The 27421-nt window shown below is 39.3% G+C and overlaps 1 protein-coding gene across 1 annotated transcript in view; it reads left to right on the forward strand.

Annotated features, from left to right (window-relative positions):
- Positions 1–1431: 1431 nt before the first annotated feature.
- vav3b (vav 3 guanine nucleotide exchange factor b) overlaps positions 1432–27421 on the forward strand; it is a gene marked incomplete at its 5' end in the record, with an annotated part of 83075 nt that continues 57085 nt past the window's right edge. Inside the window, 13 exon segments of the mRNA XM_051698360.1 lie at positions 1432–1557; positions 7697–7813; positions 13004–13062; positions 13174–13242; positions 16852–16893; positions 16895–16952; positions 17257–17349; positions 17473–17541; positions 17656–17759; positions 18570–18669; positions 18834–18929; positions 23204–23272; positions 27317–27403. Of these exon segments, the coding sequence (XP_051554320.1) occupies positions 1432–1557; positions 7697–7813; positions 13004–13062; positions 13174–13242; positions 16852–16893; positions 16895–16952; positions 17257–17349; positions 17473–17541; positions 17656–17759; positions 18570–18669; positions 18834–18929; positions 23204–23272; positions 27317–27403 (1089 nt within the window).

The raw sequence follows: 27421 nt of genomic DNA on the forward strand, positions 1-27421 counted from the left end.
GGAGGGGACACACGAGTAAAACCAAGTGAGAGAGGAATATATTTATTCTTTGTGTTATTTGTAAAATGCTGAAGTCCCTCACACCTGTATGTGAATGTTACTCTGGTAGTAATCATTTATCAGTGTCATGCAGCCTGTTTTATTCAGTGGTGTGCTGAATGGGGTGCCAAACACTGACAAGACCCACATAATGACCCATGAGCGTGTAAACAGGTTGATAATGTTCTGAGAATAAAACAAGTAAATGGGTCCACTTTGCAGCCAGCATTAAAATAAGCTTTTAGAATCTCTTTCCCGAATATTTGATTTTACTATTAAACCAGACTCCTGATGTAGAGTGTTAAATTGAATACTAAATTACCATTGCATTGAAGTATGGTAAAATAATCAATTAATAATTGTATTCAGCCTTTATTTAGTTTTACTAACACATGATAGAAAGTATAGCAGTAAAACATCAAGCAATCGCAGAATGTTCCCATTAGTAAACACTTCAGAAAACTGTGCATTCATTGAGTGCATGTCTGGCCTTAAAAGATAAAACTATGCAGAATTGTTTATCTTCTATATGCTCCATGTTCTACTTAACGGCTGATGTGGCCCCAGTACCAAAACAATTGTACACTTCTGCTCAATTGAATATGTAAGATTAATACTGTGAATTGGCAAGCAGATTTCCTTGAATACCAGCAAACACACAAAAATCCCTGCAGTTTGTGAACACACAATTGCTGCATCAAAACATATAAACGTGTATAATTGTGCAAATCAGTATGTCCTAATCTGCAGGTGCAGAATTTTGCTGTAATTTTCAACGACAGATCATGGGGAAAAAAAACCTGAAGCAATAAATGTTTTGTACATTAAAAAAACAAACGTTTCTTTACGTTAAGTAGCATTTAAACATGATTTAATCTATTAAAAAATGTGTAATTATGATACATTTCCACTTTATACAGAGTACCCCCACTATTTTAAGAAGCACCCTCTGTTTAATCCATCTGGAATGTCCGCTTTGCCCAATTTTGCACTGAAAGAGCCACTTCCACCATTAAAATCTAAGAAAACTTTAAGAAACTGCTTTGCACTCATTAAACTACCCTTTATAATAATAATAATAATAATAATAATTATTATTATTATTATTAGATTATTATGTGTAGTTTGTGTTTAATTTCGAGAATTATTGACTTCTTTCTCTTTTTTTTTTTACAGTTGTTACAACATAGGCATATACTGCCTTTAAAGTCAGGAAATGTGGGACATATTTAGGAGAGAAAATCTGCATGAGGTATAAAATTTACTGTATGAGACTTTTTGCAGTTGCGATGAGAGCCTATCAGATAGTGACAAACTAACGGAAAAGGAAACTTAGAAATGTGGGGCAAATGTATTTTAGTATGGCGAAGGACAGATGTTTAATATACATGATCGGCGCAGGTTTTTGATTTAGCACAGACACTTAGAGATGGGGTCCTCCTGTGCCAGCTGCTGAATAATCCCAGACCCGACACCATTAACCTGAGAGAGATCAATCTCAGACCAAAGATGTCACAGGTAAGCGCGTCTTCAATAGACATGTTTACTGTTCTTTTAAGACTATTCCTCCGTTATAGATAGTAGACAGTAGAAAAATAACTTACTAATATTTTAAGTAAAACTTTCATGAGAGAGCATTGATTTGTCCGTGTATTTCATGTACTGTAGCCTATATGAACAGAATCCTTTTCAGTGCATTTTATTTTGGTCTTCATTTTATGTATATGAGTGGGTCTATACACCTCACACTCAACACGTTTCTGAAATGCTGCTTTCGGTTTATGGTTTCTTAGTACTAGAAAGTGCCGTAGTACTCCATGTGGCCTCAGTGACAGTGCCAGCACAGACTTCTCTTTACAAAGGGCCCAATGGTAGAAATACATTGCACTCTTTGTATACGGCATCACTCAGCCAGTCCACATTGTTAAGGAAAACACTAAACAAACTGAGTAAACACTGAGCTAATGAAACATACATTTTGAAATGTAGGCCTACATAATTTCTTGGTAGGGACCCGAAAGTCGTCCAGATGAATGCCCTGTCTGATTTGGTGCTGTGTGAGTAAGTGTTAGGGCTGAGAAGTCTCAGGCAGTCTGCCCTGGCCTGAACGACTCTTCCCAGATGCCCCTGTTTCACTCCAGTGACCTGATAAAATCACAACTTTGATCTGAACCATCAGACAACGGAAATGAGCGATTTCCAACAACAACCCTCGCTGCATAAGTGGACATTCCTGACAGTTTGTCAGTTATCTGACTCATAAAGAGGGTATATTTGGGTAATTGTGTAAAAGCAGTAATCACCACTCCCAGAGTATCTGTCACTTTAGGAGGGTGTAAACCACTCCCAAAAACAGTACAGAGCAGGTGGCACAGCTGTAAATACTTATAGAACTGAGATCTAGGAGTCCCAAAAAGTTTAACCAAATTTTGAAAGGATCTCAACACTCCATTCTCATATAGTTCACCGAGTGTAGTAACCCCCCTCCCAATCCACTCTGACCAGCAAAAAGGGGACTTGTTGATGCATAGTTTGAAGTTCAGCCATATACTTGAGGCAACATTTAAAAAAAATGTCAAAATTAAACAGTCTGGACACTTTTGTGCATACCGAGTTCAAGTGCGAGATAACGGGATGTAACTTAGCTTCTCCGATTAATTTAATAGAAAGGCTCTGCAGTGGCGAAATAGGGGCAAGAACTTACTGTTCTATACAGAACCAGGGAGGGGCTCTCTCAGGTGGAAGTGACCAGTGAGCCAAATGTCTGAGATCGAATGCATAATAATAAAATAAAATCTCGGATAGGCCTAGCCCACCTTTGTCAATCGGCCTATGTAACTTATTGAAATGTAATTTGGGACATTTACCATTCCAAATGAAGGACTTTACTATGCTATCAAATTGCTTGAAATAAGAGAGGGGGACATCTACAGGGAGAAACTGCAGTAAGTAATTGAATTTTGGAATACAATTCATTTTAATAACATTAACCTTCCCAATCTTAGATAAATGTAATGAAGCCCACCTGCCCACATCGCTCGAAAACCATTTTATTAAGGGGTCAAAATTAACTCTAACTAAATCACACAAATTTGCTGGAAATAAAATACCCAAATACTTAATGCCCTGTTGGGGCCACTGGAAAGCACCCGGCTGGAAAGCCGTTTCTGTGCAGTACGCTGTCAGAGACAAAGCTTCGGATTTAGACCAATTGACTCTATTTCCTGAAAACGTAGAAAAGGAATTAATAATTCTGTGGAGGCAAGGTATAGATCTACTGGGGTCAGAGACAAATAATAAAATATCATCTGCGTAAAGCAAGAGTTTATGCGCCATACCTCCCGCCACCACCCCTGGACAATCATCCTCCTTTCTTATCGTGGTTGCTAATGGTTCCAGGGTAAGACAGAACAATAATGGGGAAAGAGAGCAACCCTGCTGAGTGCCCCTATTCAGAGTAAAATAATCTGAAATTAGTCCATTTGTTTTTACTGCCGCTACTGGGTGTCTATAAAGTAACTTAATCCATCAAATAAACGTACTCCTGAACCTGTATATTTCCAAAACCTTAAAAAGATAATCCCATTCTACCATATCAAATGCCTTTAAGGCATCAACTGAGATGGCAGCGACCGGAGATTTTTCATTCGCTACTGACCACATGATATTGATGAGACACATAATGTTATCAGAAGAGCTGCGGCCCCGAATAAACCCCACCTGATCTATATGTATAAGAGATGTCATAACTTAACTTAATCGATTAGCCAGAATTTTTGACAAAAATTTTACATCTAACTGGATCAGGGAAATTGGATGGTAACATTTACACTCGCTTGGATCTTTGTCCTTTTTAAGAATCAGACTGATCCGGGCTTGTGTCATGGTTGGCGGAAGCTTTCCATTCTTTAATGATTCAGCATAAACTTCTAGCAAAAGTGGAGCCAGTTCTGTAGCATAAGAATTGAAAAACTCAGCAGCAAAGCCATCAGGCCCCAGAGCCTTGCCTGTAGACAAGGCCTTAATAACCTCGCCAAGCTCCTCCAAGTTTATCTCAGAATCAAGAGAATTTTTTTGCTCAGTCGTCAGTTTAGAAAGATCTAATGGTTCCACAAAGTTTCTAATATCTTCATCAGTAGACGAAGATGTGGAACTATAGAGATCAAAGTAGAATTCTTTAAAAGCATTGGCCGTGGTAAATATTTTACCACCAGCAGATTTCACTGAGGGAATGGTAGAAAAAGACTCTCTCTGCTTTATATATCTAGCCAAAAGTTTTCCTGCTTTGTCCCCCGACTCAAAGTGTGACTGTCTTGCCCTGAATAGCCAAAACTCCACTTTCCGCGACAAAATAGTATTATTTTTTATATATTCCAATTGAGCAATCCACAACGGATGAAATGAGGGACTTGGATATAAAAAAAAAATCTATTCTAGAATAAATCTTATGGACTGATTAAAAAAATTTATATTCTCTACCAGATGGGTTCAAAAGTCTACAAATATCTGTAAGACCAAGATTTTTACACATCCTGTGAAGCATCAATGTTGCTCTAGGGGGCTTACACATTTTTGCTTCACTATGATCAAGGACTGAATCCATCAAAAGATTAAAATCTCCTCCTAATATTATATCATGAGGTGTGCCAGCAGTTTGCAACATCCCTTCAAGATCTATAAAAAAGCCCTGATCATCAGCGTTAGGTGCGTAAATATTAGCCAAAATCAACCTTTGCCTCTGAATTTCAGCTAAAACAATAATGACTCTTCCTAATTTATCTTTAATCTGTTTGAGACATTTGAATTGTAGATGTTTATTTACAAATAGAATGACTCCCTTGCTCTTACTTGAGCCAACACTAAAGAAAACATGCCCACCCCATATCTTCCCAAATTTTTCAGCTTCCTGCGGAGAAAGGTGTGTTTCTTGAAGAAACACTATATCATATTTCTTACCTTTAAGAAAAGTAATAATCTTCCTTCTTTTTACGGGGTGCCCCAACCCATTCACATTCCATGTGGAGAGAGACAATCCACTCATATTAACAATTGACATATTGATATAATAATAATAAAAAAAAAACTGTGTGTCAAAAACAAAATCATACAGACCACATTCCCCATTAGTGAAACAATCAAACCCTGAACTTCCCCCTGAACAAAACAAACAGAAAAAAGGAAAATGTGTGCATGCCTCACAAATTTGTGAAGCAAAATTACATAAACCCACTTTGTAAAATAACCCCCAGCCAAAAGGAAGAATGAACACAAAGAACATGTAGATTAATTCACAGAACTGTTTTAAAGGTGTGATCCTCCACAAAACAAATTTCAGCTGATATAAAACCGTTCAGTTTCACGGACAGACAAACGAATGTTCAGTGAGCCAGCTGTTATGAGTTCAGCGGATGACATAATCATTCCAGTGTCCCGTAAACGGCACAAGCTCCAGCCGCTAGGCGGAGCCAACACAAAAAGAAACAAAACCGACATCCCGGTTCCCCGGATGGTCAAGTCAATTCACTTGGAGGCCGCATAAAAGTATATACCATGACTTACACAATCCATCAACTTTATAAAAGACATCCTTTGTGTGAGCATGTAGATATTTTACGGTCATCCGTAGTGTCCACTCTCAAACTGGCCGGGAACTTCTATGCAAAAGTAATCTTTGGTCAATGCAAAAGCTTCTTTAAGGAAAGTGTTATTCACAAAACAATCTCCAGCCGCTAGGCGGAGCCAACGCAAAAAGAAACCAAAATGATGCCCAGCTTCCTCAAAAGCCAGAGTAAGTACAGCGAGTCGACCCACTCACATGAGAAACATCCAATGGTTTACTCACCCATTAATTCAATAAAAGACATTGCCTGATTGGGACATGTAAATACTTTGGGACAGTCCTTCATTTCTATTCTCAGTTTGGCCGGAAACATCAGAGCAAAAGTGATCTTTCGCTAATGCAAGAGTTTCTTCCATTCCTTGAACCGATCGCGTTTCTCTCTTGTCAAACTCGCAAAGTCCGAGAACAAGAAAATATTATGATTCCTCCAAGAAAGCTAACCTTTGCTCCTCACCTGGTGCAACACGAGCTCTTTATTGGATGACCTCAGAAATTTGGCCAGAATCGATCGGGGCCTTTCTCCCTCAGCAGATCTCCAAGCAGGGACTCTGTGAGCTCGCTCGATTTCCAGCTTGTGGCCTGTTATGTCGAGCAGACTCGGGAAAAGCTTGTCTAGGAATTTCACCATATCTTTGCCCTCCTCATGCTCAGGAATTCCAACAATTCTGACATTATTCCTGAGACTTCTATTCTCAAGATCTTCAAGCTTTTCAAGAATACGTTCCAGATCAACTTTGGTCGCGGTTGGATTAGCAGTTAATTCCCTCTCCGAAGACTCCAAATAATCGATTCGTTTCTCAGCATCCGACACTCTTGTAACTAACTCAGAGAATTTTATTTCCATCGCCGTAATCGATTGACGTATTACAGCGAGATCCTCAAAGTCAGCAAGAACCTTCGTCATCATCACCGATATGTTGGACAACTGTCGCTGGATTCCTTCTCCCGCCGCGCCATCCAAATCGAGTTCCCCGGTCTGTAGGCCTGTCGGGGCTTTCATCCTGAACACGTAAGTGTCTTTTAATGTCTCCAGAGCCTGATGATTTTGACTTCTTTGCCATGTTTTACCTCAAAGAGCAAATGTGTAACTGGGTGTATCGAATTTCACCAGATTATAATATGAGAATAATAAAAAATTTAGCAAAGTGCGCAGAGCTCGTCGTTCACACGTCTGCTTCTTGCATGGCATCACGTGACCTGAGTCATGAATTGCATATGTAAAGATATTGATGGAGGGTCACACTTCACATGATGTGCAGCATAATAAATAGACAAAGATATTTCTCCACATAGCTTCCATGTAAGAACTGTTTGATCCTGAGCTAACATGTAGTGTTAGATAAAAACCATCAAAACTATGTGCATATTACCTGCGTGCATATTAAGTAACCTCTAGCGAAGGTTTAGTTCTAAGATAAAAGATAATTTAATGTTAGTAATTTAGGAGTACCAACACTCATATATCAAAGAAGAATTAAATGAGGATTCACTTTGCCAGTGTCACTCAGTCACCGTATGTAAGTTCCTTTAGAAAACAGTGTGTGACACACTCGGGCATGTTTAGAATTTTCTGACGTAAAAAAACTGGTTTGGATTATTCATGAAAACTGGGACAGATAATGGACATATACTGTCGTGTTGTGCCACCGCAAACATTTGAAAAAATAAATTTAAAAAATCTATTTTTAGGTTTCTAGTATTCTAGTTTTGATAAAACACCAGGGGACCCCGCAAGTAACATTATTTTGGCCTTAGGGTCCCTTAACTCTTATGGGCGGTCCAGGAACCCCCAATCCCCCCTAAATTCGAACACTGCTTCTGTCCACTAATGTGTAATAATTGGAACACACACACAGAGATACAGTATGTGAATACAAACGAGTAAATAAACATTTAGATATTTTGAGTCCTAAGAATGAAATAAAAAAAAATTATAGCAACTAAAGGGCATATAAATAAAAAATAGGAAAGGAACTAATCTTTCTTGATCATCCATCATCAACCATCTTAACAAAATCTTGTTTTTTGCTCTTTTAGTTCCTCTGCCTGAAGAATATCCGTACATTCCTGTCTGCTTGTTGTGATGCATTTTGGATGAAGAAGAGTGAAATGTTTGAAGCCTTTGATCTCTTCGATGTCCGTGATTTTGGAAAGGTAATGACAAAATTATAAAAGTGGAATAAAAATGTTTAAAGAAATGTCATTAGGATTTTACACAGTGAGTAAACAAATTAGTTTGTGACATAAATATTTATTTTTAATTAATTAAATGATTTTATTTTGAAATCATAGATTGCCAATCAGAATTAGCAGTGAAATTATGATGACAGTACTGAGACAAAAAAATTTTTTTTTTTTGCTGAATATGAGTCAGACACCTTGTACTGAGGGGGCTGGAGAGATGAAATAAAGACTGAAAACTGACAGTCAAATCTACGATTCTGTACAGCTCTTAATTCTAACTGAAACCTTGTGATCTTTATTATAATATTTAACCTTATACAAAGACAGATTAAATGTTAATATGTAAAATTTCGAAAGGCCATGCAATGAACACAATCTGTCTGTAGAGCCGAGGAGGGCGGGGCCGGGCTGGAATGAGACACACCCGGTCCCCAATCAGCCTGATGGGGCGCGCGAGGAATAAAGGTGGCCGGGGACGACAGCTCGAGAGAGAGAGAATTACAGACAGCTGTGCTGTGTGTTTGGTTGTGTGTTTTGTTTAAATTGTTCATTAAATTATTATTTAAGTTGTCAAGCCGGTTCTTGCCTCCTCCTTTCCACTGAACCCCCTTACACTGGTGCCGAAACCCGGGAAGGAGGAGGGATTCCCGTCGCAGGGTCCTCGACACTGCCGTCCGCCCAGGGGAGCGCCACTGCCGTCCGACTGGGGAGGAGCGGCTGTAGTCCGCCTGAGAGGGTGGAGTAGTGATCGAGGACCACGCGACGGCGCATCAGAGAACCGGTGAGTTTTTTTTTCTCTCTCTCCTCTCTCTCTCTCTGTCGCTCCGTGTTGGCCTTTCCCTTGCCATTTTGTGGTGGTGTTGTTGTTGTTGTTTTTTCCCCTCCTGTCTCCTCCCAGGTTGAGGAAGGCGGGGAGGACCCGCCGGCAGTCGGGGCATAAGGCACGCCCCCCCCACCCCCCCCCGGAGAGGAAGGGTGGGGGGGATGTACGTCATGCCGGGGGCTCCCCGGCCGGGGTTAAACATAGATCACATCAACCATCAAAATGGGGAACAAATGTGATCTCAGTGATTTTGTCCGCTATTTATTTCATAATGCTTCTTTATTGTAAATTGCTCAAAATTCTGAAAATGTGTTTTATTTACAGGTTTCAATTAGATTTTGAATCCCAGATTTTCAATGTGATGTTTAAACTCCACTGTATATTTGGATAACCTATTGTTTTGTGCTAGCATGGATGTACATTGAACAGCAGATTTAGTAGTAGATCTAGAAGTACACCAACATTCATGTATGTAGGTCTTGAAGCAGTGACACTATTGCAAAAAGTGTGCACAATACTTCACTTGCCTAGTTTTAGACTGTGCAGTCAGCAAACAGTCACTGTGTTTTGCCCCATTTATAGGTCTCAGTGTGTTCTCAAGGTTTAGTTAATCCCTCTCAATAATCTCTGCCTGGCAGAAATCTTCTAACATGTAAATTAGCTTAGTAAGTATGCAGGTTACATCCACATCTATTAAATTTGCTCTAAATAAACGTATACAGTAATGAGGACATGACATACAGTTCAGATTTGCCACTGCAAGTCAAGCTGAGTGGAAGATTGAAATGAAAAAAAAAAACAAAAAAAAAAACAGGTCTCTATCATCCAGATCTTGTTCAGCATTCCCCTTTTTTTTTTTTTTACTTTTTTTTTTTTTACTTTAATTTGTTGCATGTGCAGTACATTCACTTTATGCATTGCAATTGTTAAAGCTAAGTGAAGAGTAAAATAACTTTAAAGCTGTTTCTCTTGGAACCTTACATGTCTTAGTGTAGCTGAACTTCACTTATGGTTGCTTATGTCCTCATCGTGACCACACACAGCTATTTGGAGGTTATATCTTCACCTTTTCTCACCTTTCATCTTCTTTAAAATCTTCACAGCATATGCCATTTTATCATGTAGTTGATGAAAACAGAGATATGATCGAAAACAGAGATATGGATTTGCTATGTACCTTGCAGGCATTCTCTGATTATTAGGTTACTGGGGTAGTATACTGACAGTCAGATAACACAACCATAAAATCAATAGGTGGTGTGAGTTTTGTCTTAACAGTCCCAATGCAATAAGCATTTACTAACCTTTAATTTCAATTCTCACAAGCCAATTATAATTATTTGCTGTCATGAAAGAATAGGTAAGTTGACAATGGACAAATTATATTGAGTACAGCTGTTCTAGATTGTTTTTGATAGTTTATGGTGCTTTTTTAAACATTTGTTGGGTCTAATGAAAGTGCTTAAAGTACAGTATTTTATGGAGTGGAGTATTTTGTACATTATCACATTATTTAGGTCCTGTCTCTGCTTTCTAAATTCCCCACAAAGGCTGAGAGTCAAGACCTCATTCAGATTTAACAGTGCAGTTTTTTTTAACATCCCTCTGATCAACATATTAAGCAACAGAGACACAGGAAACTCTGAAAAATCATTGTAAGTTAACAAGACAGGAGGTATGATAGATGGTGGTTGTCAGAATCAGGTTACCCCCAATGTTTTTACAAGTCCTGAGAAATACATCTCAACTCTGTTTTATATACATCAATACATCTGTTTTGACTCAGTCAGCCATATAGTGTAAAGAACAACTATAAGGAATGTTTTAGAGGCAAAATAATTAGTTTAATGAGGGGAAATAATTAAGCACGGAGTCTTACCTTCTCCCTTAGTTTCACGATTGGAATGCGCAGTCTGTAGACATTGTGCAGAATGAAAATGCTCTCCTCTGCCTCAATTCTGTGCTGCTTTATGGTAAAATTAAAATTCAGTGTTTGAGCTGCTCCATGAATGTGAACATGAAAACAAAAGAATATTTTTATTTGCAGTTTAGATTTGCAAGAATGAAAGTAAATGAGATCATATTTTATCAGGTACAAAAATAACTTTCTGAGGAAGCAGGTTTGGTTTTCCGCAGGTGTTCTGAGGTGAGATTTGAAAACCCAAAATACGTGCTATCATTTAGATCTGTGTATTTTTATGTTTGTTTGTGTGTATGTATGCATGCATGTTTGTGATTAGCATGAAAATGTGTGTATGTGTTTGTCTACATTTGTGCATGAAAGTTAATGTGAGAAAGTGAACCCACATCACGCTTGTGATATAAGACTAGCTTGGCATTGCAAGACCACTTCTTCTCCAGAGAGTGGAATGTTTCTCTAATAGCACTGCCTTTCACACGTAAGCACTCAGACTATGAAAATAATGACTTTTAATCTAGAAACCGTGTATTTAATATTCGACCCATAAGCTACTTTTTATATATTATCTCATTAAATTAGATTCATATTACAGATTTTTTTTCTTCTGAGGTCCACTTATAATTGTAGTAAAGTTTTTTGGCACCGAAAAATGACAGAATTGAGTGTTTATGACCATATCTACCCTCTCTTTGACCCTTCAAATTAAATGGGCTGTTTTTTTTTGTGCTGCTGGGTTATTAAACAGTTGCTCTGAAACAGCGCTTTGCTGTATTTACTTGCGAGCTGCGGCTTTACTGTCTAGTACAAAATAGTGCATTATCCTTCATGTCCTACCCTACACTGTGACAGATTCACAGGACAATTCACACTGAAATGTGACACAATATCAGAATGAAATAATCAGGGATCTTGCTGAAAATAAACAACCGGCCATTCTTAAATTCTTTAGTTCACACAAAAATAAAATCTTTCATTATGTACTCACCCTCGTGTTGTTCCAAACCTGTATGAATTTCTTTCTTCCATGAAACAAGAAAGATGTTAATCAGAATGATAGCCTTAGTCACCACTTTAATTTTCACTTTAATTCACTTTAATTTTAATGTCCTGCTCACTCAAGGGTGACTTCACAGCACGTTTTTGTGCAGCTGCAGTACCTTGGCGTGCTTGCAGTTATGTTATTTAAACTTTATTTATTAATATATTCATAATAAATCCAAATAATTCAAGACGCATTGTTGAAGAATGTGACAAATATGGTCTATTTAAACTACAAAGGTCAAACATGAATTAAAACTGTTGAGTCAGATGTGAAGGGGGAGGAGAATTTATGCAAGTGTCAGGTGCTTCGATCAAAAAGCCTTTCGCATAGGAAGCTCTTGGGTTTCCTCACTCGAGTGTCCTTGGTAAGCTTCATCCATCCTCTGTCCTTGCCTCCTCACAGTGCATTTAGAGAATTGATACGCCCTTAATGATGGCAGACGTTGATCGGTTTCTGGGTCACGTGCTCGAGGACCGAGGAGCGAGGAAACGAGGTTGCACAATTTAGGAAATGAGAAGCACTTGCTTCAAACCCTCTGTCCTTGTTTCCTTTCCTTCCATTCTTTCCTAAAAGGGTGGAGCAAGGAAACGAGGAATGAGAAGCACCCCAGGTAACCTCAAACCATGAGATTTGTTTACCAGAAGAGCAGTGCTGAATCATAACTCACGTAAAATGTTCCTCTGCAAGTTGCTTGCAATTTTAGGTTTTAACCACAGATGTCGCTAGAGAGCCCAAGATTTCATAGTGCAACTTTAAATTGGGCTTTCTTAGAAGGTTGTGTAGAGTGGCAGGTGTACACCCAGCCAGGAACAGCACAAGGAAAGACGTGTCCCCCTTTTTACCCTTACCCTTATCGTTATTTTTTATTTTTTACTTTTTACTTTTAGGAGTAATACTCTATCCAGCTTTTTCCTTTATTACTTCATCGTGACTGGGTGTGCAAAGTTTCTGAACACAGAATAGCCTTCATTGAAGTGTAAATGTGTGCAGTCCTACATGTGTTAAAATGTACTCATCTGTGAGATGTGAAAAGTTTTGGAAGGACAGATCAAGCCGTTTTAGCTGCTTAAAGAAGTTTCAATAAATGGTCTTTTTTTAACTAGGAAAGAAGTTTTTGAGTTCTGAAAGTTTCAGTATGTTTTCAAATTCCAAGGAACTGTTTTATTTCAAAAGACCATGGAAAATGTTATTCCCATTTAACCCCTTTAACACTTGAAGTGTTTAGAACACAGTGCCAAAAGATAAGCTAAAGGTCTCTATACTGTAATTAGACCTACAACTGAACTGTCACTGGCTGAATTGCACATTCTTTATCTCTGATTGCAAACCAACCAATCTAAAAAAAAAGATGCTGTTTTCCTTTTATCTTTCCAGGTCAGCGACACCCTATCCAAACTCTCATATACCCCAATTGCACAAGAGGCAGGGATTAGGTGAGTTTTCAATGAGTATACAAGAAAGTGAATCAGTGGAATTTAAATTGAAATATTAAAAGTCTTCTTTTCCTCTGAGCTAAATGAAACTTTTCTGTACCAACCTCACAGGGCATTCCCCACCGAAGAAAGCACTGAAAATTAAGACATATACATCCAGTTGGCGATCTCATTGAGTAAGTATGAAGCTCAATTAAACTAAATTGGCTCTTGTTATGGCTGGAAGGAATGAGATGTTAGTTTTCGACTGAAACTCTTGTGGTTTTAGTCACCCACATATGCCTGTACATGCTTAGTTTCTGATAAACTCTAGAAATGAACAATACATATTTTAGTATTATATGAGATCCATAACCTACACAAGCAGTGTGTGGGAAAAATGTGAATGACTGATTAATAATGATGGTTGTGAAAATAGGAAGTTACGGAGGGCTCTTCTGTAGAAATAGAGCCCTACATACCCCTGTGTGCTGATCCACTCTGTTTAAAAACCAGTAGTCACAAAATATGTAGTTAATTAACAGAGGTTCGGGAGGAGCATGTTAATTTTAATCTGACAAATCACAGCACGCAAGTAGGAGTATATAAGCCGCTGCTTACCTGTGACAACTCTCCTGACATGACAGTCTTTCTGGTATTCGGCCCCGCCAATTGTCCACGAACAGACACAGCCAGTTGGATCATCGGATGCAACTTCGCTGCAAAGCATTCACCTTCATCAGAACAGCTCTTCCATCCAAACAATCTTGTTATTCAACAAAAGTTGCCACAGCAGCTCATTTGTTTTTTGCAGTATTGACAACTACCATGTTAAGTGTTATATTTTTCACTCTTTCTTTCTATGCTCCATTCGCAGAAGCAGTTTATAGCGTGAAGTTGCTTCTGCAAACTGGCTGCTCTGTATAAATGTGAAACAGCTATCGTGTTCTCTTATCTAAACTTTCCACCCGGAACGGTTTATCATGCGAGCTGCCTCCACGAACGGGTGCCGTTCCGGCTTCATGCCATTCGAGTCCATTACAATGCCTTTTTTATTAAAAAGCGAGAGAAACAAAGATGAACTCTTCAATCCAACCACCATTTCAACCCCCCCAGCTTTTTTAATTTGGTTCTTCCCCACAGGTGATACCTGTCAGCCTCATTACCTTGTCGCACAGCTCGTTTAGGGTGTGCTCTATCCAGCGATTGTTCGTCATTTTCTAACATGAATATCACGACTGTTTCTCCCTCCAAAGTGCCCTTCGGAGCGTGATTTATTCCATTCTGAATACAGGTGCAATCATGCAACAGCAAACTCCTTCCAGTCGACTGATACTCTAATTACAACTTCTTTCCAAACCAACACAGATATTTTATCATGAGCTTGCTGCCACGCAGCACTCACTCTGACCACTCCACAGCACACTGCAGTTATACTCAGCTTCTGTCCGAACAGACACGAGCCGAATTCGGCTCCACAAGAGGCGGATCATGCACCATGTCCCAACTCCTTCATAATCATCCTGAAACGTGTCTCGCCTCCTCTCAGCATTCAGGCTCGCCCTGCCGCGCAGCCCCGATAACACGAAGCAAGCGCTGCTACAAACTTCCACTCATCTCTACCCTATAACATGACTTTCCCTCCTCCCGTCTGGACAAGTAAAATCTTCACACAAGTAAAATCAATAAATTTCTCCTGCATTTCTGTTTGCATTGCAGAGCTGGAACTCTCTTTATTCCTAGATCATTTCATGCTGTTCACACTTATTGCTATGCGATGCATTTCCTATGCAAGACGTATATTGTACAGCAGGTGGCAGTCATACTCCTAAGGAGCAAATGACCATAAGTGAACCTTCTATAATGATTGCAAGTCCATTTTTCAGAGCCAAAGCTCTTTTATTTCTCAGATCATTTTATGCCTTTTTTTTTTACATCATTTATTGAGATGCATTTCCGTATGCATTGCAGAGCCGCAACTCTCTTTATTCCTAGATAATTTATGCTGCTGGTCACATTGTTTCTAAATGTTACTAATATTTATTTTATCTTCTCTCTAGACTCATGTCCCCGAAATGTCGACTGCATGCTTTCCCCTCTAATAAGCATTAGCAGTCCGCATGTTTTCCCCTCAAATAAGCATTAGCAGCCTGAGATTACCCCTCTACCATTGCAAATGCAGCCCACACTCCAGTGGCCATGGATCTAACTTTTCACAGATTTCTTAGGGCTGTGAAATGTGTATATGTTTCAGGTAAATATGAATATTTCATCGTTTCTACAGAAACGCCTGAAATTGCACCATCCGCAAGGGTTTCAACAATATTACTTCCAGCAGGTCTCTACGAGAGCCCATCTAAAATCCCTTCCACAGGATTGTTCACAGGTTTTCCTCTTGCTTTCGCTATCTAGGTATCACTCCAAGACTTCACTGTTACCTTCCAAGGAGCCAAAGATGGCAAACATTTAAGTTTCTAGAAAGCACAACTGTGGTGCTCCTACCATTGGCTCTAAACAACCCTAAGCAGCGCAAAAGGGCTGTCATATGACAAACTCCCCCGACACCGCAAAGTAGCGCAAACGTGCCATACAGGTGCCATAATTGCAGCATCATTCCTGCAAATGGCGCAAATGCACTGTCCAAGCACTGCATTCATGGGCCTGTTTTCCTCTTATTAAAAGTCTAGGGGTGTAGCACATAAATATATATACACATCGCAAACCACAATTCGGCAAGGTTCTATACTCGGCGGCACCTAGCATTCGAATGCAGTGTGGGCTCGTCCGTTCGGACACAGTGTGAACCTATGCAATGTGGGCCACAGGTTTTCCCGTTCAAATGCAGTATGAGCTCTCCCATTTGAGCACAGTGGTGGTGCAGTAATCTTAAGAGCCTTTTAACATTTCCCGTTAACCTTCAAATTGTTTCCTTACAGCCTCAGTGCCCCACCAGACAATGTGCAGCAGCGCCCGCCCAAGCTTGATACTGCTGAAGCATCACCCACATACTCTCGATAATGCCACAGCAGCACCCCTTTCACATTTTGATACTGCCGCAGTAGTACCCCGCCATGACAAACGTAATAAAGTTGTATTCTTAACTAAACTTTTGCTTTCCTCAAAGCTGCATATAAACGTAATTGACATGTTTTCTATTCGCTATTCGCCGATGATAATAACCACGCAGCTTCAAGATTCTGGTTCCAAAAGCACCTCAAATCAGTCCTCCTCCAATCTGGCATCCCGGCCAAACAACAAATTCAATCTCTCAGTTGCTGGTCTTCAGATGCATATCACAGCTACACCTGATCCAATCGTTTCCACATCAGGAAAGCTCATCAATCACTAATCAGCTAATCCCCCTATTAGTATCACCTGTTTCTATCATTCATGTCACCACCTGCTGTTGTCTTGATACATCCTACATGCACGCACGTGTATATGTACACGTACGTACGTATATGTGTGTTTGTGCGCAGGTGTGCGTACGTATATGTACATGTGTGCATATGTGTGAAAATATATATATATATATTTAAACCAGAGTCCTCCCATTCGAATCGCAGTAAGAGCCCTCCCGTTCGAATGCTTCCGTTTGAGACTTTACTCGAGTCTCGAGCTCCGATCCCTCCAGTATACGGACAGCAAGCCAAAGATGTTTACCACTTCAACACAAGATTACATTAACATACGAACTACTGAAATATGTGTTTTGGTATATGTGAAATTACACAGAAAATTAAATCATATTTACAGTTTGTCCCCATTTACTGTAGATAGCTAAGTAAACGTGTGCATGTATGTGGACAGTGAGGAGCTGGGGGAGGATATTTATGACCCTGTGTATGGAGACAGAGGGAGTTGAGGTCTATGAGGATCTAATGAGGACAGATGCTGCTGCATCTCAGAAGGTACTTGAATGTCTCATACATACACAATGCATGAACTCTCCCAATGCATATCAGTGTTAGTTTCCTTTGCAAAACACTCCCACTCCTACCAGAAATATGACCTCATTTTATTTTTAAATGTTACCTTAAGTATCTTTTTGAATAAATGAACTGCACTGTACATACCTGTACCAAAAGCACCAGAAAAAGCATAACTTGAGTGAGTTGCAATGCGACCCATTGAAACTTTAATAGGTTCTGTTTTGGAAATCATACTCAACTACTAGCTGTAGTCTTCTCTCAGTTATGTGAGTTGTGTTGACAGAAATAGGCCGAGGTGGACATCAGAAGCTGCTGCCTCTCAGAGATCAAACAGACAGAAGCCAAATACACAGAGACCCTGGAGACCATAGAGAAGGTGAGATTCACATCCTCAGCATGCAGAATTTCACAATATTGCACTTCACAAGTGATAGTACAGCTACTCTGCTGTTGAATGCAATGTAGGTTATAACTTTCTTACATTTTTCTGTCTTAACAGTACTTTATGATTCCACTGATGAAATTCATCCCAGCAACAGATATTGACAAAGTTTTTATCAATATACCAGTGAGTAGAGCTGGATCCTACATGATGCATTAATCACTATCTTATTCTGTGGTTATTAATTATTACCGCCATTTCTACTTAAATACTATTTAATTTATACTCTGTGCTTCGCAGGACCTGGTTAAAGTTCACAAAAGCCTGATGGTCGAGATTCAAGACTCTGTTCAAAATAAAAATGCAGAAAACCTCCACCAGATCTTCATTGTTTACAAAGACAGGTATTCCTGAAGCTCAACTGGTAAAGCATGGCACTAGCAATGCCAAAATCATAGGTTTGACTTCCAGGGAATACACAAACTGTTAAACTGTATACCCTGACTGCACTGTAAGTCGCTTTGGATAAAATCATCTGCCAAATGCATAAATTAAATGTAATTGAATTCAGATTTAATTTGTTCATCAGATATGCTTTATCTGCAGAATCCTGTAGAATGTATTTGTGTTAAATGGAGCAAATAGTACTACACTTTGTGCTACATTAGTAGCTGCAGGCATTATCAAATTAGCAATTTTTTTATTTTACTTTTTATTTAATGGACATTTATTGAAATTTCTTTCAAAATTCAGTTATATTGTGTGTAATCAAGCACACTTGTGAATAAAAAAAATAATAAATGGAGACCATTTGACACGTGAAAAGAACTTTTCTTGATTTTTATTGTAGCACACGTTTCAACCCAGACTACACACTTTTTCAGTGCACCAGGAGCGCATGAACAGACCACCCACCTACAGCAAGCCCTGAGGGAAAAATATACCACATGCACCTATACACTGTGCACAGTCTTAAAGCATTACAACAGTAAAATCTATCAAAATTAAGTCTTTTACATTGTGAATAAAAATCTAATAAATATGCAAAAGATGAAGAATGTGTAGAATGTCTGTGGAATCAAATTCTGTGGAAATCTACAGAGCTCGATGTGCAGGCCTAGTTATTAAGTACTATTTCTAGAATGCTGTTACTTCTGAACTTTAAGCACTGCAGAGATGTATTTTTGTGCTGACATTTCTCCTGTCTGCTCTAGGCTTCTTCTGTATGGAAAATACTGCAGTCATGTTGAAACAGCCATTTCACAGTTAGATTTCATCTGTAAGGAGAAAGAGGGTGTTCGACTGAAATTGGAGGTGCAGAACTCTGCTTAATTATCTGTCATTTTTCAAATATTAAATTCTCATTATGTTTTTTTTTATCATGTCCCAGAAATAAAATGTATTTGGTTCTGAAGTTTTACAGCTATCTGCAGATCTTGCAGTGTTTTTAGAATGATCCAAAGTACTTTGTTTTACAGGAATGTTTAAAGAGAGCCAACAATGGGAAATTCACTTTGAGAGACTTGTTAGTGGTTCCTATGCAGCGAGTGCTGAAATACCCGCTACTGTTACAGGTACAGTAACACACACACATTATTATTATACCCTTAGTCCAGCCCTTTGAATTAACAACAGAGCAAAGCATATCTCCTTTTTGATAAACTCAGCCATTCCTACTGGAATGGGTCTCTCTCTTTGTCCTAATAGAATGCACCACATGGGGGAGACATATGCTTAATTTTCTCTCAATCTCTGACCAAGACAGAAGCAAGTTAGTGTAGAATGTAAAGAATATGATATAACTGCTTTAGAAAATATTTTACTCTTTTGTTATGTGCAGAGAAGAAATTTCAGCTCAAGTACAGCTTCAAATCAACACATGATATCATTGTATTAAAAAGATATTTATAGTGCATTCATATTATCATGATAGGTGACCAGTTGCACATAGCAATATTTTGAATCATAGGGATATTTATGATATTAATTGGTATATTTGCTTTATAGTCTAAGTCTGCCATGGATTTACTATGATTTTACTACTTAAAACGATATACTGTACTTCTAAGGTTTTATTAAAGAACACAAATAGCATTTTTCTTATCTTTTACATTTCACACCTGGCCAGGAACACACACACAATTATTATTATTATTAATGGAAATTCTGTCATCATTCACCATCATGTTGTTTTTTTCTCCATATTTTGAAAGTGAATTGTGACCGAGACTGTCAGTCCCTAACATCCTGTCACACATATTTTGTGTTCCACATAATACAAAGGGTCACACGTGTTTGGAACAACATGAGGGTAGGGAAATGATGACAGAATATTAAATTATGGCTGAGCTATCACTTAGGATAGTTCACCCAAAAATGAAAATTCTCTCATCAATTACTCACCCTCATGTCATCGCAGATATGTATGACTTCCTTTCTTACGCAGAACACAAATTAAGATTTTTAGAAGAATATTTTAGCTCTGTAGGCCATAATTTTGATGCTCCAAAAAGCACATAAAGGCAGCATAAAAGTAATCCATAAGACTCCAGTAGTTAAATCCATATCTTCAGAAGTGATTTGATAGGTGTGGGTGAGAAACAGTTCAATATTTGTCATTTTTTGCTAGACATTCTTCTCCCTGCCCAACAGGGGGCGATATGCAGAGAAGAATGTAAAGGTGATCTGATTCTCTGTTTTTCATCCACACCTATCACATTGCTTCTGAAGATACTGATTTAACCACTGGAGTCTTATGGATTACTTTTATGCTGACTTATGCGATTTTGTTAGCTTTAAAATGTTGCCACCCATTCACTTGCATTGTATGGGCCTACAGAGCTGAGAAATTCTTCTAAAAATATTCATTTGAGTTCAGCAGAAGAAAGAAGGTCATACACATCTGGGGTGGCGTGAGGGTGAGTAAATAATGAGAATTTAAATTTTTGGGTGAACTATCCCTTTAAGGGCTCTTGTCTCTGGATGAATTTGTCAATAAAAAGAGAGGTTTGGAAACACTTCTAGTAATTATTATGGTGAAAATGTGAAAATGTCCCACATGAACATTACATATAATGCTGAAATATAAACCAAAGCAAGATCATGCTTTATTAATGCATAATTTCGCTATTTCATAGCTTTTTATGTCCTGGGTGGATTCTTATTTTAGTGTAGTTACAGTTTTCAGTGTCGAAAGAATTTAGATCATTAGTTCTGTACAGCAGTACCACCGCTCTTTAAATGCAGAGTGCACAGCCTAGTGTGTAGGGCACCAATCCCGGTCGTGGAACACTAGCTGTGTCTGAAACCACCCCCTATCCACTATATAGTGCACTATTTCGAGTGTCCTCCATTTTGTAGGAGTGTCTGAATTCTGAGTGAGCCATTCGTTCCCTACTTTTGTTCACTCTTACTTACCCACAATACACTCTAATACCAGCTGGGAGTTTACTTCCTTCACTTCTGCAATGTTTTATTTCATGCTGAATGTATTAAATTACTTTTTGACAAATCATTTCTTGATTAAAATAACATAACATTTAGAGAGGCAAAACATACAGAATTGAATACATTACATTACATTAATGTAATTAATGTTACATTACAATACATTTTAAAATGTACTCTTTATTTGATAAAATATATTACATATATATTAAAAATGACAAACAGAATGAAGATTTATTGTATTCATATATTATTTAATAAGAATAACAAGTAAGGCCCAAGTATTTTAAAAGTTCATATGAGACATTGTTTCTGCGGCAGCCCCAGAGCTCCAAAACTCGTGTATATCTCAGCATCCGAATTCACTCACTCATTTCGTTCACTCACTGCTGAGATATAGTGCACTCACTTCCATTCACTATATAGGAAATAGTGAACGAGTGAACGATTTCGGACACAGACACTCTCTTCGCTATCCGATTGCCTCGTGCCCACACATCTCTCATGTGCGTGCCTCACGCCCCTCGCTCTGCACGTGCAGAAATGCTGTAAATCACGCGAATGGCAGAGCAAAAGGCATTTACACTTAAATTGGATGTTTACAGTCTGTGTCAGCGTGTGCAGCTGTGTGTATTTCCACTCTCGTAAAAGTCTCATTCAATAATCTCTCAATAAATTACACATTAACTAAAATTAAGCCCAGTAATGTAACGACAGGAATACCGCCCATTGTAAAGAAGTAGAAGTAAAAAAAATGTCATTAGAAATTTACTTGAGTGAGAGTAAAAAGTACCCACTTTTAAACCTACTCTAAAAGTAATATTCAAAAAGTTACTCAAGTAAATGTATCTGAGTAAATGTAGCGTGTTACTACCCACCTCTGGAAGCAGGCCTTATGGGAAGAATTGCAAAGAAAAAGCCACTTTTGAAACAGAGAAAACAAAAAGAGTGGGCAAAGAAACACAGACACTGGACAACAGATTATTAGAAACATTGTGATCAGTTGAATGCTACTTTGGTGAATAAAAGTACCAATTTCTTTCCATAAGAGCAAAATCTATACATTACAACCAAACTTTTGGCTGCCAATATATATATATATATATATATATATATATATATATATATATATATATATATATATATATACTGTAGATTGTCCCTAATACAGATCACCACTAGAAGTGAGGCTTGATAGAGAAATACAGATGTGAATGTGCAAAAGTAGCAGGATTTACCGGTGTGTCTACTGGGACAAACACAGAAGTGGTCATAAGATCTTGCTCTGCATTATACTTCCAATACATCAGATACAGGCACACATTTAGAAATATCCACATATGTGAGCCTAAGCAAAGTCTTTCTTGCAAGTCAGTCCACTGTCGGCCATCTTTGGAATGCTCTCAGGAGGCTATTTCGAGTGCAGCTCTTATCTACTTGAATTGGGGAACAGCGAAATCTCAAAAACGGTTGGTTAAGATTACGATCAAAGAAAATATTTCAAATCAGCAAATAAATTTGATAATATTGGAATCTTAACACGCAATTTTCCCAGCTTGTATATCTAATGCGCATGCGCCTTAGCGAGTAATTGACAGGCAATGTCTGTATCTAAAAGGTGATTGGCTCTTTTACCTGTAAGGCGGGATTTCCTTTCTACATCTGTTGACCATTGGGTGCTTAGAGCTCCTTGGTTGGCTCCTTGGTCTAATTTCTCCCATTAATTTAAATAGAAGTGGCCCGTCTCTGCTAAATAGTCTCTCGCCTAAGTGCACATCCACACAAACACACATCCACAAACACACATGCTTAAGCTTCCATCAATGTCACAGCAATGGCCTGGGTCGGAATGTAAATGTGGAAAGAGTGCTGAACATTATAATCACCTTGTTTACTCTCTATGACTGGGCTGTTTGTTTCTCTTCAGCAGTATTCGATAGAAGTCGGAAAACAAATGCTTGCTTCTGATGAGCTGCGCAGATTTCATACTTGGAACAACACCATTTCTCTCCCGGTGTGTTTGTTTGCACTCAAATCCAAAGACCAGATTTGTTTATCATGTTAATTAGTTATTTTTGGGCTTGGATTCCAAAAGGTTCAGTTCTTATTCAGACCAAGGAACAAATCTGCTTCTAATAAAACCTTCCAGCATTTCCCCAAACTTGACTGTTCCCTGAACCTGGCTCACTCATTGGAAACTTGGCACTCCGGTTTCAGTGTTCTATCACTGGGTCTATCAGAAAAAGTTCAATTTTCCTAAGCCCTTAATGACGTGTTCTACTCAAAACTCTGGAGGGTTTTGGTGATGATGTTGTGTCCACATTTCATGACATAGAACATGACATTTCAAGTCTGAACACAATTCTGGCTCACATACTTTCTTCTTATAAATTTCATATAGGAATTGATCAAATATACAAGCGACACCACAGAAAAAAGCAACCTACGAGTAGCCCTTGATGCCATGAGGGTAAGTATAGATATCTTATATCCTGCAAAAGCTTAAAGAAAGCTTTTTCGATGTTAAAATAACTTCTCATTTCCCAGCTTAATGTGCATAGACAACTGTAAGTAATTCATTAGTAGTTTGATTTCCCTGAAAAGTGTAAGCAATGTGGCTCTGTGGCACTTTCAAAGCATTGCTCTGTTTGTTTGAGCATCCCAACCAGCCTGACAGAGCAACATTGGTTCAGCCACTGGCATGAGTTTGAGGCGGGTCTCTGTTTGTCTGGAAAATGAAAACAGAGGACTGGTGCTGGTTGAGGAGAGTCCCCTGTTCAATGTGTAAAGTGCTTTGAGTGTAGTGTCAGAAAAGCGCTATATAAATGTAATGTTCATTCATTCAGGACTTGTTCAGGAAACCTGTTGTAAAACAGTTATAATTGTTTGCCTTATAAAGGCGCATAAATTACTGTATCTTCACCTTTAACCATATTTTGACATTAAGAAATGCTTCAGAGGCTATACTCAGTATCAACATTGATTTCTCTTTACCATGTTACAACTTTCATTATAAGACACTTCCAGCATATACAGTACTTACTAAAGTTTTCTTTAATATTGATGAGGTCATAGAGTTCTAGGACAAGAATTGATGTCAAAGGCTCATTTCAGTCTCACTGGCAGAGTAGTTAGAAAGCAGATTAATGGCAATGTGAGAAGCGGTAATGGAACAGAAGCCTGCAATGATTGAATTTGTTGGAATTATCATCTCACTGTTGATTGGTTTAGCTGGATGGGATCTGTGAGAGTTGCTTAGAATGGGACTGGAACTCGTCTACCTGGCTGTCTGTAAAATGGTGTGTTTAATTTAGAGTCATGAGTGAGTGTATTCAGCTGAGGCTACCTTTTAAAATGGAAATCAGCTGAGATTCACCTCATTCTCTTAAAGGGCTCTTAAAAGTTTCTTAAAGGGCTCTTGCGGTATTTGGAGATGTTTGTACTGAATGATGAAATAATTTTCTGTATAGTGATAAATAGTGGATATGTTTTTATTTCAAAACATGATGATCATTCATTAGATAATGTAATTTGCAAGAGGTAGAGTATGTTATACAGTATATATGTAAATGTCATAGGGAAGAACATCTCGTTATGTATGCAACCTTGGTTCCCTGAGCAGAACGAGATGCTGTGTGTGATCGCTATGTGACACCGTCCGAGTGTTACTAGGTCAGAAGCCCTTATACAGTCAAGCCAATTCATTGGCTGATGGCGCTTAAGTGAATCTGAGAAAACGCCTGTGCTTTGGCGCAATCTAAATATGGAAATAAGCATCCTTCGAATCTATTGTCACAAACCAGTCCCCCGGCAGTACTTGTGACATTATTTGTTTCCGCATCAGCAATATGAATTGACATTTCATTAGGGTGAAATTCAAACATTTCAAATCCAGAATGGGACGCATGCCGCTATCTTTTTTCGGGACCACAAATTAATGTCTGTAAAAGCAGCATTCTCGCTGAGAAGGGAGAATCTCCTCTTTTGCCACTTTTTCAGTGAATTTCTCGAATTAAAAATGGGGCTTCCTGAACAGAGACATCTGTCGGAACAACCCCACTGAATACTGGCAGAGCCCGCCTGAAATGAATGACATAACCATGCTCTATCGTTCGAAGTACCCAGTTCGAAACGCCCTGCAACTGCTGCTAAGCTGCTAGACGGGCAGACAGAGGAATTAATGCATGGCTTTCACCTGTAGTGCGATATGTAACCACTAGATGGCATGCTTGGCTTACTTTTGGTGACTGCCCCACAACCAGCGGCACAGTGGAGGGGGCCTACTACTGTGGCTGGTTGAATGGGATTTAATGATGTTTCTGGCTTTGTTGTATTCAGGCATGAATGATGAGCACCCTGAAATGCATTTACAGCAGGGACACTGACAGAATAAACCTTTTCCATGGAATTTTGAATGGGGAAGAGTGTGAACATTGGGGGAAATATTTATTTGAGAAAACTGGTTTGCCACAACGGCCCCTGCATTCTTTATGGGGGGACAATGTGTGGTGCTTACGTTCACTGTGTGTTTTGTGTATACTTGTGCTTGAAGAACATCGAATTCTGTTATGCATGTCTCGAGACCCTTGGTCATGGAATTCAGTTAGCGTTTTTTTTAATGTTCGCTCCCCAGCGCAGACTGCGGGGGGAAACGGAACCATATTCTGGTTGTTGGGCATTCGAGGCGTGTACAATGTCGAACTCATTCCAATATTTTCTGAAGGGCAAACAGGAGAGGAATGGATACGTTTGTCCGGTCCAGTTCCGTTCACTGAATGGGGACTCACCCTTCGCTTCACCACAAGTCCGTCAGGCTCGCTTCTGTTATCCTGCCAGCCGGGCCAACATCCAAACTCTTACCGAGACACGCCCATGATGGCGGGAATGTATGAGGACCCCAATCCCTCTGAGGGGGTGTAAAACTTGTCCGGCACCTTATGCGGCTATAGTGGGACGTTGCGAATATGCTGAACGTGAGTGCACTGGAGCTGCAACAGTCTTTTCTCTATCTCTGTGAGGAAGCATCTATTGGAATGCATCTTACAGCATGGAATTTTCCCACTACCGACTGGACTGCGCCACCAAACAGACCAGATTTTGACACAGGGGCGTTCATTAGGAAGGCCTTGTCCTTGTCATGAATATCCATGAGCATAAGCCACAGATGGCATTCTGCCACCACGAGGCCCACCATATTCCGACCAACAGCACGAGCAATGTGTTTGGTATCTCTCAGCCCCAAATCAGCGTACTTCAATGACAGCCTCAGCATCCAGTCCAGCTCCCTCATCTAAATCCTTCATAAAATGGGCTTGGTAAGCTTGCAAAACTGCTAGCATGTGCAAAGCCAAAACTGCTTGACCCGAAGCCATGTAGGTCTTGTTCAACATGACAAAGTCATCTTGTATGGCTTCAAGGGAAGAGTAGGCCTCGACTTCCATGTGGCCGCCGGAGAAGGAGAGAGATGGGCTGCCAGTGTCTCCTCCATCACCGTGACTGAAATATATCCATGGTTGGAAACTCAACACAAATTTGAAAACTTCAAGGCCAATTGGTTTGTAATCCTGGCCGAGTAAGGTTGATCCCAGGACTTAAGGTCGTCCAAGATGGATTTACAATCCTCCGACTGCGTTTCATCCGGCCAGTCCAGGTGCAGCTTCTCCACTGCACATTTAGTAACCTCCAGCAACTATAAGTTACTGAGGGACTGGAAATCCATCTGCTAGGAGGCAAGGCTTCAGCCTGGCCACCGGCAAAATACTCGGAATCTGACACCACCACAGACATGGCATCTTCATCCTCAGCAGTGAAGGAAACTGCTGTGCGGGCCTCAGGGCTAGGACACAAAAGCTTATGTGTAAACTCCACGGGAGAACGTCAAGCCGAATCCGGGGAGATTGACAGAGAGAACCGAAGGTCGGCCTGCTGCTCAGCTCCATCACTTCTTAAAATCCATCCTGTGCTGCCACTCAAAAGAGAGAAGTAATAATGCTCACTTTGACGTGAGTCGCTAGTACAACACGGGCCAGATGAGACTGTGCGCTGAAGAACAGAAAATCGGACTCGATGGTGTGAAAGCGAGTGCCTTTATGGAGCCTGTGATATAGCTCCCTAGGGGGCATCACTTAAGCGGCATCAGCCAATAAATTGGCTTGATTGTATAAGGGCTTCAGACCGCGTGACACTGGTGGTCCCATAGCGACTCAATTTCCATGAAAGGGAACTATATGGTTTTGAGTGAAATGTATAATAAGACAAATGTTTTGTATGGTGGTTTCAAATACATAGTCCAAAACTGTCTTCAAACTAAAATTCCCAAATCATCAAATGTTTGCTATATGTGTTGTGTAAACAAGTCAAAGGTTGAACAGTGTTCTCTGGACAAGTTTTTTTTTTTTTTTTTTTTTTTTTTTTTCACAAAAATCCGGTTTGATATTTTCCATTTGCATTTTTGGTGTTTCATGAATTGTTTCCTTCATAATTATTTTACTGTTTCTTTTCCTTCAATGAACAGGACATAGCCCAGTATGTAAATGAGGTGAAAAGAGATGTTGAGACTCTAAGAGAGACTGATCAGTATCAGAGATCAATTGAGAATTTTGTAAGTTCTGCATAAGAA

This window comes from Myxocyprinus asiaticus, chromosome 5 (genome assembly GCF_019703515.2).
Source record: "Myxocyprinus asiaticus isolate MX2 ecotype Aquarium Trade chromosome 5, UBuf_Myxa_2, whole genome shotgun sequence".
Lineage (NCBI taxonomy): Eukaryota > Metazoa > Chordata > Actinopteri > Cypriniformes > Catostomidae > Myxocyprinus > Myxocyprinus asiaticus.